Source organism: Anopheles bellator, chromosome 2 (assembly GCF_943735745.2).
Source record: "Anopheles bellator chromosome 2, idAnoBellAS_SP24_06.2, whole genome shotgun sequence".
Classification (NCBI taxonomy): domain Eukaryota; kingdom Metazoa; phylum Arthropoda; class Insecta; order Diptera; family Culicidae; genus Anopheles; species Anopheles bellator.
Window position 1 is genome coordinate 11833738 of NC_071286.1, and position 15801 is coordinate 11849538.

Below are 15801 nucleotides of genomic sequence, written 5' to 3' on the forward strand. Positions count from 1 at the left end.
GCAATATATATATAAGAGACAGCCCCCCTTTGGGGTCGAACTTAAAACGGTAAACGAAACACAGAGAAATTCAAATAGTAATACTCGTATCGTAATCATATCTCTTGAAATTAAGAAGAAAAAAAACACTAGAAACTGTCAACAATTGAAATGATTATGGGTATTTCAGTACTTCAATCAATTCAACACGAAACCAAAAACCGAAACAAATCAAATCAAGTAAAACCAGGAAACCAACCAGGGAAACAGGAAAAAGAAAGAAAAGAAAAACAGAGTAAACAAAGGTATACTCGGTACGGTCGTGTACCTTCTTCTAACATCCTTAGTGTATTTGCCGCCGTACTTATTCCGCTGTGCTGCTAACTCTGTGATCTCCGGAATCCAACTAGCGAACACCGCCTATACGGGAGAGTACAAGGAATAGTATCACGCACAATAGGTACAATGTAGATCAATGTGTGTATCACTCGGTGTACTCTGAGTGTATGCCGTCGTCGTCCTCGTCGTCGTCGGAAGGATTATCCCGCTCGCTCGTTCCCCAAGCGCAATCGCAGCAGGGAAAGCCAACCCTGCGCCACACACGCAGTTGGGTCGCAACTTCCCACGGAACGCAACTTCCTAGTTTCGCAGCCTTCCGCGCCGTATCCCGCCCTTTTGTGTGCGTGTGTTTGTATGTGTGTGTGTGTGCGTGTGTGTGCATTTCAGTCCGTTGGGCCTAACACATCCTCATGCTTCCACCGCTGAGCGCAGGGTGGAGCAGGGAGCAGCGACGCGGACGCGCCACACGCATCATCCACGCGGATCCTCGACGGACTTCACTGGCCGGCGGTTGCGTCTGTCACTCTGTGTCTTACAACTAAGTTATCAACACTATTGCAGTTACATCGTAGCCCACACCACACCGCAGTGGAACGCAAGGTTTCGCAATTACTCAAGGTAGGAAAGGCGCATGAGTTGACGACGTTGGCTTGCGCAACCGCAAGATGGTGAAAGGAAACGAAAAACGATTCAAACTTCAAAAGCGTCGGTACAAAATCTAAAACATTCCGGGTGTTCAGCTCTACCGAGCACAGTGGTGTACAATATTTCATGGTTTCTGTTGCTCTTTTCTAGCGACCGAATGTGCCGTGCGGTGTTTGGCAGAGCGCATGAGCAAACGGATGGTGTTAGTTAGTAGCATCGCAATACCCGCGCAAGTAGCTGAACGGAATGTGAATGCCTTTCCTACGCGGTCTATCGATGCAGTTTCTGTTGAACCGTGCGTAAGCACCAATCAAGAAATGTAAGTATCGCTAACGTCAAAATTCTTACTAAGTTGACTAAGTTGACGGTCTTTGCAAATATCAAATGGAACGAAACCGAAAAGAAAAACAAACAAATTTCAACGTGGCAACGTGGATGCAGTTAACAGTACAAGAGAAATGGTGTAAGTCAATCCAAAACGCAGTCAGCTCTAGTTGATAACGGTAGAAAACATCAATGAATCTGGTTCTGGTTCTCAACTACGCGATCACTCAAAAAGCAAGTTCGTGTTACGAAGTTGTAGAAAGAAACCGATAACGGAACGAAAGTATATCATCTATATCGACACTACGGAAGCTGTTACTAGAAACAAATGAGGATGTAAAAACGTTAACGGCTTATAACAGCGCTATTGGTTTTGCATGTCCATGATCGTTTTGCAATGCAAAAGACTGGAACGAAAGAAAAATCGGATGCGCAGTCAACTATTCGAGCGTTTAAGCTCTCTTTTAGGTGAGTGTAGAAAAAATTAACGTAACGCACTCCATGTAATGTGAGTTGTTTGTGAATTTACATTTAACAAATAATCTTCGATTCGATCGAAATGCCAAGCCAAATCCATCTTGGTTGTACCTTGTGTCGCTCGAATAGTTCACGCTAACTAAATAATTAAAATTATTTGACAACTAACGTCTCTAGTATCGTAGTATCATCAGAAAACGTAGAAAATATGGAGAAAAGTATGGACATATTATGGAAACGTAATTTAATGTGTATCCTGTCTACCGCTGTCTTTAGACTGCATTCAATATGTTTAGTTCAACCAATCATCACCTTTAGTAAGCTCATTATTGCTGGGAACTTTTGATGGACCCTGCGTGTCACATTTATCACATCAAACCCCACGCCTCTGGCCTCGTGGGCACTGAACAGTTAGGGTATCAAGTAGCAAGTAGGTACTTTCTCGCACGGCAAACGCAACACTCGCGTAAGGCCATCAGGCCATCCCTACGTTTTCCGCCAGCCAAACCCAAAAGAACCCCGTAATAGAGAGCTTGCAGGAGAATGCAATTAGCAGGAGTAGCGCGCAGTGACCAAACTAGTGGTGAAAATTGTAGTACTAACAGAAAACAGAAACAGAAACCAGGTGATGTTAGTAATGTTACACGCTGTCCCGGGGATTACGGTACTAGTATCACCGGTTTTTTGTACATTAGTTCGGCAGACAAGAGTTTTAGGCGGGAGACGAGTATATTACAAACGAATGAGGCGCGCACAACGAAAGGCGTAACTCAAAAAGGCGATCCGAAACTCAGCGGGACGGCTCACGGTGTGTACAGAGGGCGGGTAGAAAGAGAACAGTAAGAGAGTGAGAGAGAGAGAGAGAGAGAGAGATAGGGCGGAAATCAGGCCAGGGGCTTATCGAAATGAGCGGACGAAACTGAACGAAACAGGAGTTAAGAGAATGGAGTTATGATGTGGGAGGCACTTAAAGGAGGACCGAAAAACGAAGACGGATATATAACAATTAAAAAGCTATTCCACAACGAAAGTAATTAGAAAGTAATTGTGTGTGTTTCTTTTTTTTTTGCTGTTATAGGCTTTTTGACTGCAACTACCTTTTTCCTTGCTCACGCTTCAGTTCGCCGCCGTATTTCGACCCGCTACCAACAAGTTCAATAATTTCTGGAATACTGCTGGCAAACATTGCCTAAAAAAGTCAATTGAGTTCAGTGAAGTTTTTTGTGGTGGTGCGGTACAGTGGAAAAAACGGAACATTTGTTTGCTTGTAATGTGTGTTGCTTTGCGTTAATCAGAATTAGAGCTCTATAGCGATTCGTGGCGGCGGCGTAGGCGCTTTGGAGGGTCGCGGATGTAGATTGTGCGGCCCAGCACAGGGCAGAGGGGGGCGTAGCGAATATGGAAGCGGATATGAGTAAGTCAGTCAGCGACCCTGACCAGCTGCTAGCTCGGACCATCCAAAGGCAGGCCGGGTTTGTTCTATTTCGCTACTCAACAGCAAATTTCCCGCCTTCAAGACACCGGGTGCGTATTAAAGCAACACCTCTTTGCCTCCATCGGGGTGGGTTGGGGGATCGCACAATCCACGGACCGGATTGGCGCCAACCCGGAACGGAACCCCTTTTGTCTCCCCGCCAATGTCTTACTGATTAGATTGAGAAGCAGTTGAAATCAAAAAGGAAAATCGAATACGAAACTAATCAAACAATACTATACATATTATGCGGCAGCCAGCACAAACGCACTCATGCAAACAAATACGGATTGAGTAACTGCAACCGGGGATCTCGCGCTGGGATCCTCAGACAGGGCGTCGTACGTACGGGGGGGGTGGGGGGTGTATGTGTGTCCGGTCTCTGCACCAGCGCATTTGCACCGGAAGGCCGTGAGCAGTTACGAACGGTGCACTAGGGCATGCAGAGTGTGATCAACATAACGGGCCGCTAATGATACTGCTGCAACGCTAGAGGTCGAGCGTGATTCGGTCGGTCGAAGGTTCGAGGTACAGCGATTGGCCAGCGAAACGGCGGTCGAGTGGAAAACTGTGCGAGAAAATGGTCAACGGCAAAAGCATACGGAAGCATAACACGCTCAGCCGCTTCCGGTCCGGCCCGACCAAGTGGAAGGTCTTTTGAGTGAGCAGTCAAAACACCTACACAAACGCGAGGCACTGCAGTATGTGGTAGATTTGAAAAAGCAAAGAAAATCGGAATCGAATCGAACACGGTGTCATCGTGTTCGTTTGGCTACAGAAAATACATGCTGTGCTTCGGGAGATCCGGTCGGCCAATAAAATGAATCCCCCGCGGGGTGAAAACCACCCACAAAAGCTTTCCTGGAAGCAGTTTACGCGAATGGCACCCAGTCCAAAACGGTGGATATGTATTGAAACCGCTACACAGCTGCTGGAAGTTATTGCGGGCGATGTAACCTGTACGCACGTAACACGGATCGGAGTTTCTATGCGTATGCGTTTGCGCCCTTTTAGCGCCCGGTGTCTGTGTTTCACGTACTGGATGCTGCATGTGTATGTGTGCGTGTGCGTGTGTTTGTGTGGGTATCTCTACTCTGCTCCCGAAGGCCGTTGAGTTTCTAACGAGATGTTTCGCCGTTTTGCGAACTCATAACCTGCCTCTATTCGTCTCCACCACACTCGGCGACACTCGATAATGCCCAACTACTACTAGGAACAGCAACTAGCGCCGCCCGTGAGCGACCGTCCAACTAGAAGCCACGGTAGAAGAGTCCCAGAGAGTTTCGATTGGAGAGCCCCCCCTCCCGGTTTACCCATTTGCCACGCTAGACACGCTATCGGCTCGGCGACATCGAAAGGAAAGCAAAACATAGGAAAACGGAAGAGAACAGCGTAATAACGAACATTGAAACAGCGGTTGGTGCTTAGCGGTTGGTGTTGTCTTTTGCTCACTCGAGAGCTGATGGCGCTCGCGAAACGCGAATCTGGCCACGCTGACTGGTCTGGAACTTGCGTGCGAACTTGCGCTAATCATAGTCTCGTTTTTTGGGTTTACTATATGCCAGAAATGCTCCATTTAACCATCTTGTGCCCCTTCAACCTCGCTGGCTGACCGACCGACCGTCCGCGACGTTCGGTCCGCCAGGACACATTTTTTTGGAGCCGCAAGAATTGGAACTGCAACAAGAAGGTTCAACTAACGCGGTACGTAGCGAATAGAGAGAGCAAAGGTATGCACCAAAACAGACAAGAAAGAGAGGCAAGAGGAAAGAGTAGGTATAGAATGAAAAGGTCACTTACCAAGCCAACAAGTAAAAAGAATACTAAAAAAGTTCGTCCGAGAACCGTTTCGCAGTACACGTCACCATAACCTACGGTGGACATGGTGACAATGAGAAAATATACACACGTCCAGTACGAGAGCTGTTGCGGGTTATTGAACTCAAGTGGATCACCGGAGTTTTCCAGCTGTGGAAATGAAACAAGAGTAAGGGGAAGAGAGAGAGAGAGAGAGAGAGAGAGAGAGGGAACAAAGAAAGAACAAAGAAAGAATCGCATTAGTACGGTTGCTTCGCTGAACTCGTTCGCTTTGCTGGAGTGGAAAAAAATGGAGCAAAAATTGTGGAGTAATTATATGTTGATATAGCAGCAAATAGTTGATATAGAATCAAAAAAAAAAAAGTACGTTCACGAAAAAACAAAAATTATACGATAACAAAAACCACAAACGGTACCGCAATTCCCGGACACCAAAAGTTCTCTTGACTGTGTGCCCCATGATGTGGACAACATTGTAGTTAATTCCTCGCTTACGTCAGCGAAGCGTGATCAGCGCAGCCCCAAAAGGTCGACCGGCCCCCGGGAGTGGTGACATCACACGTCCGTGTCATAATACGAGATTAACTTCAACTGGCCCCTTTTTTCCAATGCCGTAAATACTGGGTAGGGCTGCAGGACCATCAACCACCAAGAGAACTAAAGTGCTGAGAATTGAGATCCGTTTACGCTGCCGCTGGATTTTGTGTGACTTGCGTTGCGTTGCGCAATCGATTGACAATAAAAATAAAAACACAAGACCAAAGACGTCGAACGGAACGAAAGAAAGAAAGACAACGTTTGCCAAACAGAAAGTACGCAAAAAGGGCCGAATGCATTCGACGTGAGCCGCAGGAGTTCGAAAGTAGTGCAAACTGTGTAGTACAGTGTAGAAAAAACAAAAACAAAAAGAAACACAAAATGGAAATCGATTGAAACTAATCGAAACCGAAAATACGTTAATGCTACGTTCGCAAAAAGTACGTGTCCTGTTACGAGTAAACTATTTACTGAAATTGATACGCTGCAACTACGAGAGGTATGAAAGATTGACTGGTTTGCTTGCGAATACCGTACGAATGTTGCGTAGTAAACATGCGCTAGAGAAAATATCTACTGTAACTGCTGCAGCTGCATACTAGAAAGTTGCACCGGACCTACGAGCCCCGGCTGATGGCTTTTGGAACCGACCATAGGGCTTGCGCTAACAATTCGTTACGAACTAAAAACGAAGCACTAGAGAGGTACCGAAAAAAGAACCGAAAACTCCGATCGGATAACGTTCCGACCGGACTGGAGTGGATTTCTGGAACCGAAAAAAATGACTGAAAATGCGAGCAAAAATGACAAATATTTTTGAGAACAAAAAGGGGAATTGCCAAAAAGGGGGCCAGTGAGTTGACCGAGGTCGAGGTCAAATTCCAATAAAAAAAAACGAAACAGAAAACAGAAGGAAAGGAGTTCGCAAAATCATAACCGCAAATTGAAAGCCCTTGTGGCTGGTGGAGGTTTGAACTGTTTTACTGAGACCCCCGACTTCGCTGCGAATGCAGATGCAGAGGCAACAGAAAAACAAACGGAAAGCTTTCTCATTCTCAGTTTGCGGGGCGGCCAGAAAGAGTGAACGGAAAAAAGCAATGTACCAACAACGTGTGAGTTTGCAGTTTGATTTAACGTCGATGTTGTTGGGCTTTGCGTTTTACGTTCTACATTCTCGTTGCGGTTTTGGTTGCGTTTGCCAGCGGTGGTGGCGGTGTTGGCGCGCCTTTTCTGTGCCCAAAACAATAAACAAAATCGTAAGAAATCTAACAAGCCAAATGGGTACCAAACGCACGCTGCTCTTACTGCGCTTGGTGACTGCGGTGAGTCGCGGCGAATCGATAATAGATCGGATAATGGATAGAACGTAGCAAATCAATCGCGCCAAAATTCAACTACTGTTATTCAAGTATAGTAGAATGGGTCTAAAAGTGGAACGATACTCACCACCGAATGTTGGAGACATTCGCGAAAATGGAACATAATTATGCTAAAGTGCTGCAGCACAGCCAATCCCTGCACTAGCAACCACTTTTATCGCCCGTTGCCAAAATTTATGCCCACCCAAGCGGTGGCTATGTGTGTGTGTGTTTCGTGTCGCATTAATGTATGCATGAGTGTGTGGCGAAGGAGTGTGTCCCCTTGAGTGGCACAACTTTTGACAACGCTCGAATCTTGCTCTCAGTGTCTCATTTTTAGCATAACCATTCGTCCACCCACAATCATACTTACTCAACGACAGAAAAATGTTGAGATAGAACGACGGGAATTACGAATATTTACCAACCAAAACTGGCTGGCATATGCTTAAAGACAGCTTTCAAGGCGTTTGGCATAATTCTACAGCATAATAAATCGTACTATGCTGTCTCTTGCGCAGGCTTTCCAGCATTTGGATTCGTGGATAGTGAACAACATCAGAGGTCTTTCCGGTCTATTATTTTGCGTTCGCGATTCCGGTTGTCCGGTTTGCCGTTGTGGCCCGCGATCACAGGCGGCCGATCATGGCTAACGGTGGGGTGGTGGTTAAGGGTGGGGGGTGGGGGGCGACGGTAGGGCTTATCAAATCTTATCAACCCGAAACGAACAAAGGACGAAATTTATAAATTTATAGAAAAAACTACACACGGACATAAAAGCTAAATTCCCGGCCCGGCCGCCGGTCGTAATCATAATCGAGTATTATCAGTGTATCTATAGAGGTCAATCGTATCCGAATTAACGCGCATTCCTTCGCTACACGTATTAATCGTAAATTTTCACATCTAACCCCACCGGCATGTATACTCACCAGATGAATGATTCCAGCAGCTGTCAACCATACTGATATAAAAATTGATACTAATTGTGCCAAACGTATTGAACTAGATGTTTTAAGTATATTTAAATATTGTAATATGTCTGGAACTGTCATAAGACGCAGCGCTCGTAGGAAACGTAACCCTAAAACGAGAAGAACAGAGAGCGAAAGAGCGAAAGAGCGAGAGAGAGAAAGAGAGAGAGAGAGAAAAGGAAACAGAGAGCGAAAGAGACAGAGAGAGAAAAGCAAAAACAGAAGGGAAAACAGAAAGTGAACCGAACAAAACGAAGTAAGCAAACGAAAACGTGAGAAAAGTAGACAAACATCGGGACGGTTAGAAAGATCATCCGGGAGCGTGTCGCGGCGCTGGCGTTGGTGGCGGTTGGCAGCGAGCGATACTTACCGATCCACGTTCGGTCAAGGTATATGGACACAAAGGACGGGGGTATCGTAAAGTAATCTACAAAACTGTACATCTCCAGCATGAACCAAAGCTTATCCGACGCCGCTATGAACTGCAATGGAGGAAAGAGCGAACCAACCACAGCGGCAAATGGCTTAAATCGGGCGAGACTGGGCGCAGTTGCACACTTACCCGTATAAAAAAATAAACCATAAAAAATATGTTGAACGCTAGGTCGATCTGCTGCGTGATGTTGTTGCTCCATTTCTGACACCGTTCCACCTCCTCGTTGGACGCATCGATAAAGTAAATGATGAGGGACGCGATGCTGAGGATGAACACGAGCACAACCTGCAAACAGAGAGGCACGTGATTAGTAGAGGCAAACCAAACGGTGTCCGATTCAAAATCAATCACAATTCACTTCGCCGGTGCCACAAAGTACCATGCGCCTCCATCGCGATGCTAACACCAACCAGGCGCCTCCATCACCGGGCCATGCGGCACATTGTTTCCTGTTTTCGTTGTATTCCCTCGACGCTGCGGCCCATTAGTTTTACATTAATCACCACGTGAGCCAAGAACCCATAGTCATCGTTGATTCATCGTTTGCTATGTGGCCCCGATGAACTCAACGTCAGGCGATTCATGGCGTTCGCCATGTTTGGCCCGAAATGCTTTCTGTGACCATTTCGTTTTCTTTTTCTTTTGCCCGCCCGCCCGCCGAGCGCCCTAGAGCGCCATGTGTTGGCAGCAGATGGATGTGGACAACAATGCGATGCCAATTTCCGCGCGGTCGGCGTCGGATCGTACGGTTTTTTTTTAGCTTGTGACTGTGTGACCACCTGTTGCCCCCCCGGGGGGTGCTTGATGGACACTTCCGAAATGCCAGAGGACCACGGCAAACAATGCGAAAGTCACGTTTCGCACACACACACATGTGGTGGCTTAAGTCGTTGGCTCAGCCAAGAGTCACACGTCACACTTTTTCCCGTCCGCTCCGTCCGTGACTTTCTACCGCGTTCGTGCGCGTTTTTAATGCATTTCGCGTTGGATACGGCGGGCAGCATTTCAAAACCGGGCCTCACCAAACCGGGTAGCGGTGGGGAGGTTCCCGGGAGCGATCCGTTTCGACACACGGTCGACAAGCGCAAACATGTGTACATGCCCGACTCCCGATGGCCTAGATAGTCGCCCTTCTCCGTGTCGTGGTTTTTTCGTTTTTAGAACAAACCGCCCCATTTCCGACCGGCGGCACGAACGAACGGACGGCCCGGCCCCAGGCTCGGTGGAAAAAGGGCACATCACCGAGCACCTTTCATTTACCATTTCTTACCAGCGCCAGTGCCAGTGCCGGTGGCTGCTCGGGCTGAGGGGGGCTCCGGTTAAAAATAGACAGCATTCTCGAAGGCTTCACATCGAGCGATGCCAAAATGAGGAGTCAACGCAGCCGTGCCGTGCCGTGCGATTCCGTGACCCAAATGGGCCGATGTTGGAGGCAGCGTTCGGAGCGGTTCGGAGGGGCTAGCGTGCCTGCCAACGAAAGTCGGTCGTTCGGCCACTCGCAAAAACGCTACCGTAAAAATCCCGGTTGGCGGCAGATCCCGATGGGCGCTTTTACATTATTTAGACACCCGTTTTGAAGGACTTGCACGCGTCCGGTTCGTTCAGTTGGGCCGTTCCGCTTCCCCGTTCTGTATCACTTTGTTTTGGCAGCTTTTTTCTCGCGCGCACGTAAAATCCGCAATCATAACGCGGTGGCCGGTGCCGCCGCTACGCAGCGGGGCAGACATTTATAAATAAATGCCCAATCCAAACGGTTTCTTGAGCCCATTCCATCGCCCGCTTGCGTGTGAGTCGGGCACAATCTTGTTTGCATGTGCATAACCCATCGCCACCCGGACACTTTCGCCTTTGGTTTGTGTGTTTAATGCTTCGCGGTTTGTGATATTCACTGCGGACTACGCCAAGCGTCGGTCTGGCAGCGGTTCGATCGAAACCACGCCACCCATTGCGCGGCTGGCGGCACCTGGCACCAGCAATGTGCGGTGTTCAATAAATCAATCTCAAGCTTAATTAGATGTTTGTGTGCCTCGCCACTTCACGCAGCGCATGCGACAGTCAGCGGTCCCGAATATCGACTAGCGCCTTCAATTATGATTTATGGCGCGCTGATAGCCAACAGGCTGGCTGGCTGACTGGCTGGCTGGCGGGGTGATTTTTTCGTAGAACCGAAAGGTGAGCCGCAGTAACCGGGAGTGGGGTGATGTTTGAATTTAATTTAGGGAGGTCTCGGTCCCCGAACGGATCATTATGCCCTCGCCCGATGCTCACAGTGAGGCGAGCGAAGAAAATCAAGCGTCCACCACCGGATACCGGTGATAGCTGCTTCGAGCCAGTTACGGACAGGTTCAACAACCATCCCTGACGGCGATTGTCGCGTGACGGCGGAGTCTATAAATATTTTCTAAATTATACCTTACAACCCGAGACGGGTAGGTTGAGTGGGGAGCGGATCCAGAGCCGCCGCGGCCCATATGTCACGGTCACAATTTTTCTGACCGCTCTACGCAACATCGTGTTGGGCTCCCAAAGGACTCGCTGCGCATTCCACACACAGAATTTTCGAAACGTCCCCCATTACGTAAGGCGGTCAAACTGTGTCACTGAAAACGCCACCGAAACCGCAAACTCTCCGGTGAGTACGACTGCCGGTAATTGGCCATTGAGGTCACCCGGTGGCACCCACTACCGCTACCGCGTTCTGAAACCGGAACCGGCCGACCTGACCCGAACCCCAATACTTACTAAGATTCGTCCAGTAGTCGTTTGCCCCGAGATCAGCTCGCCGGCCCAGTCCTTCGCTTCGGTCATAAAGGTGCCCTCGAAGTCCTGCTTGCCCTGGCGGGAGGCCTTCTGTTCCTTCTGTTTCGGGTCGTTCGGCGCCAGCTCGGGCTCCTTGCGGCAGCAGAGGAAGGCGAACGCGCGCCATAGCAGCACGGCCAGCAGGCCGGCCAGGAAGGTGAAGATGCTGGATAAGAGAAAGCACCACCATTTTCGCACCCGGAGACAATCATCGAGATCGGTCGGCGGTAGCTCCGTTGTCAGTACTGATTGCTCGTCGTCGCAACCCGACATCCCCTGTCCCGGTGGAAAACCTTCTGGGGGATCGAGAACGCACACCGCTTCACACGCTGGGTCGCTGGCTTTCTAGCTGTAGTCATTGGACATGACGTCGTAACTGGCACTCACGGCGTTACCACTACTTGGCCCCGGACGAACGCACTGCCCCGGACGAAACGCAACCTGAACCGAACCGCACCACTTCCGGCTTCCGGCTTCGTTGATGAAACTCCTCACAGGCGAAACGCAGGATCGCACGCACGCACACACACGCCCGGACTCTAGTGAGATTTCAGCATTCGGGCCGCGCACAGCTGATCACACGTGCTATCACCGGAAGTAGGTCAGGGAGTCGCGCGAGACCTTTCCAGAGCAACGGTGCGAAGGCGGGAGACAAGAGCGGGGTCAACGGGTGAAACTGGTGGTGGTGTAAGAGGTGGTGGAGAAGGACCGAGACGGAGGCCGACGACACCGGGGGGTTAGCACTACAGTGTAGAGGAGTGTCTTACAAAATCTCACTCATCTTTCCATCGCTTCCGGTGGACGCTTAAGGGGCTTTCGCGAGGCTTTCGGCTGCCGAGCACCGTGCCGAACGGAACCGCATGCTATTCTTTCTCTCACTCACCTCACTCACTTGCTCACTCACTCGCTTGCTCACAGGCCTCAGGCACAGGATATCCTTCAGCGGCAATTAGCGCTGGGCGCCCTCGTCCTGGGCTGGGCTCGATACGCTAAGGTGCTGCAATTAGCACCGCTCCTGGTTCTGGCTTCCACCGTGCGCACACGCACACACTCGCACACACAGCCACAATTGGGCCAGTTTTCTAGGCTTCTTCCCCTGTGCACTCACAATGGTATTGCAAAGCTGCGGTAGGAAGAGGGAAAAGCGGCACATTAAATCGCACACCCGATCTGTTGCACCAACCGCTGCTAACTGCTGCCGTAGGGCTCTTGGATGAACGGCTCCAGATGGGCCGTTCAGCGCCCGTGACGTATCACGAAGGCTACTACGATTTTCGTCGAATAGTTTGAATGTGTAAATTTGACACCAAGCCGTCCCTCGATTCGCTTGTTATGTAATTTAAAAAAAAGACCCAAAAAAGGAGCCACGTCAAGATTACGGCACTTGCACGAAAAAACGGAAGAAGCAAACACCACTTCCGCTCGAGACACACCGACAGGAGCGAGAGCGAAAGAGAGACCAAGGGACTAACACACCAGTAAGTAAGAGAAAAGCAGGGCCAGTGATAATGAATGAAAGAGCGCAGGATTTTCGGGCTGATTACTGTCCATATGGGGTAGCAAGGAGAGCCACTGTTTTAATTACACCTCAAGCCTGAACCGAGTGTCGTTGCGTCTTCACTTCACAGCCCTCAACGAGAAGTCCTTCAAGTGTTTGAAGCGTTGTGGATCGGGAAAAAAGCAGGGCTTATTCACTTTTCGGCTCCATTTCTCACTGTTTAAACATTATTATCATCATTATTGAAACAGTAGCGAACAACACGTAACACGGACACCTAGTTCAGCTTTCTCATACACTCTCCTTATTTCTGTTCGTGTCCGTGTCAGGGTCTGGCACCATATTGGCATCGCTTCTCCCTTCCTTCCTTCCGACCTAAATAGCGCTCGTTTTCTGGGCCCGTTGTTTGCTAGATGCTGCTTTATGCAACCGTGAGCAGGCACTCCATGAACTTCGTTGGCCGCCGTTACACTTTCTCTCTTCCTTTGTATGGAACGTAAAAAAATAAACACCGCAAATCATGCACGCCGTGGGGTTGATGTGGAGCTGTAATTCCATTCCTCTCTCGTACATTCTCGCATTCTCTCTCTGTTTTCCTCTCAACCTATCCGTCCTGCGTTCTCTCTCTCTCTCTCTCTTTCTCTCTTTGCCGCTCTTTTCAATCTTTTAAATTGTTTTTACTCTCCACCTCCGGTGGGGCTCTTTTCCAAGCGCGACTTCCTTACTGAAGAGAAAAGAAGCAGGAAATCCCCGGAGCTGCCTGTGTACCCGTAGTTGACCCGTGGCCCAGCCGTACTGTGGGTACTGTAATTTGGGAAAACCGTCCATATGCGCTGACAAAGGACGTACTTTATCGCGTCGTCACGAAATGACCTGATTGAAAGGGCTCTCTATTCAATTCACTGTTTTCGGCCCAGGATCCGGCGATGCGCAACGTACACCGTTCGTTTGTTTAGGGAGCATAATTAAAGACACACGGGCGGTGCCATTCAACGAGCGAAGCCGTGGCTATTAATAGTGGCAACAAATAAGAAACACTCCGGGAGACTTTTTTAATTAACCTGAATACTGGCCCGAAATTTGGCCTCTTGTCACGTCGGTCGTTCACGTCACCCTTGCTTGCGCCAGTCCAGGCGCTGTCACGGTGCCAGTGTAATGTTGTGCCCGAAGCAGTAGGCTATGCTGATGGTTTCTGCACCAGGCGTCTCCATCGAGCGCAAAAGCCTGAGCCCAAACACACTCTTCTCCTTCGCACGTGCCCGTGAGCGGTACGAATCTTGCTCCCTTTGATGGTCTTGCGCTCGCGCTCATTTTTGGATGTTTTTCCACGAGAGAGAGAGAGAGCACACGATGCGAGCGAACTCGGTGCGCGGCCACCGTGCGGTAACTCTCTCACATTCGCCCTGTTTTTGCTGTCTAACTTCCTTGCCCTATTTCAATCACTCTCTCTCTCTCTCTCTCTCTCTCTCTCTCTCCTCCTTTAATTCTCACGCTCGCGTTTTCTTTCTCTCTCGCGCGCACGATCGCTTTTTCGCATCTGGCGTTTCGTTTTCCGCGCAGGCATTGTGTCGCACTCACACTTTTCACAACGGATGGGCCAAAATTCGATCCTTTTTTTCGCGGGGGAAGCGGGGGGGATGGGGGGGTTGAAGAAAAAAGGGCAGTGATGACTTTTTTCGCTGCTGCCATGCCACATTTTTCACAGCTCGGAACGATTAAAATGGCCCGAAATTAGACAGCCTCGGCACACAGGCGCACACGCGGCCGTCGCTGGTGCCCGTGGGAACGCACAGTTGGGGCATCTTACGAAAATAGGTAAAAGTCTTTTTCCACACCCGTGACGCATATTTCGGCACACACCCTCACGGCAGGGCACGGCATTTATCACTGCAATCGATACACGGCCGTACCCTGGCGACTCCAAAAGTCTATTCTGCTCTTCACCAACCAGTAATGCAGGGGAAGGTGGTGTAGGTGGGGCACAACTTCGATTGGGTCAACTGGTGATAAAAAGCCCTTTTTCACGTCGAATTTCACGCAGCCGGTGGCTGAAAAGCACCACAAAATAAAGCTGCCGGGGTGCGGATCACTTTGGGGGCACGAAATCGGTGAAAAGACGTCACGAAGGGGCCAAATATTGAGGTCAAAGTTATTTGCATACGCACGCACATAACACAGCCACAAGGTGTTCCTTTTTTTCTGCAGTACCCTACCCGACGAGCCGACCGACCCAAAAACGTTACCTTCACGGACGAGATCTGGCACAGTTCTGAGGGAAAACTTTCCGTGCTCTCGTGCGATACGGGGTCTCCCATTGATTGGCGCGGCACGAGAGCGAGAATGCGTAGCAGTACGGATCCACGGTACTCCGGGCTGCGCAAATCCAGGCTTGCCAAAAACATGCGGTTCTCGCGGTGCGGTTGAATTTGAATTTGTTACCAGACTCAACGCCCAACGTTTCGTTCGAGCAAACGGTCCGCACCGGTTTTGTGCGTTTTTCAACTTTCGGTGCGGTTTGTGGAAAACAATCATTCCATCAATCGTTGATCGTACAGTACGAAGGGAAATTTTCTATAAGGTTGGCTAAAAAGAAATCGACGTTTTTTACGATCGATGTCTCGTGAAGTATCGATCGTACAGTTTCAAGTTTGGGCTCGTTTTAAAGCTGATATTTTACATTTTATAAAATTCTTTCATTGTTTTTTTGTTTGTTTCATTCATTTGGGAGGTACAGGGTGTTAACAATGGAAGTAAATAAGGAATGCAGCAACGTATGACCGACAGTCCGACCAACGTATCAATACATAAAATTACGCTTACGCTCTTTGCTGTTGCTTATTTACAGATTTGCCGGATTAGCCTTCTGATCTTTCAGCAGAGTCGGTTATTACACTTGCAAAGCCTCTCCGGGCTCAGCTTCCAGCTCCTTTGCTTGGGCCTCCAACAAAGATTCCAAGAACTCTACTCAAATTTGTTGATTGATTCTACCCCACAGTATCTTATCCTGATGTCGCAGGCGATGCTGACTGGAGAAAACTATTTCACCCATCGGGAAGAGGGTTACTGCAGGCACTGCAGGTGGTTGCGGGCATTCTGATCACCGTCGGCGCCGTTTGCCTATTTCTAAACAAAATTCGTCTCGG

The 15801-nt window shown here is 49.1% G+C and overlaps 1 protein-coding gene across 1 annotated transcript in view; it reads right to left on the bottom strand.

The window, feature by feature from the left end:
* LOC131209304 (calcium-activated potassium channel slowpoke) overlaps positions 1 to 11233 on the bottom strand; it is a 50362-nt gene extending 39129 nt beyond the window's left edge. Inside the window, exons 1-5 of the mRNA XM_058202341.1 lie at positions 11104 to 11233; positions 8488 to 8646; positions 8296 to 8407; positions 7884 to 8035; positions 5039 to 5206 (exon numbers count right to left, since the gene is read on the bottom strand). Coding sequence (XP_058058324.1) covers positions 5039 to 5206; positions 7884 to 8035; positions 8296 to 8407; positions 8488 to 8646; positions 11104 to 11169 — 657 coding nt within the window. The 5' untranslated portion in view covers positions 11170 to 11233. The remainder of the gene's footprint in view (positions 1 to 5038; positions 5207 to 7883; positions 8036 to 8295; positions 8408 to 8487; positions 8647 to 11103) is intronic.
* Positions 11234 to 15801: the final 4568 nt, after the last annotated feature.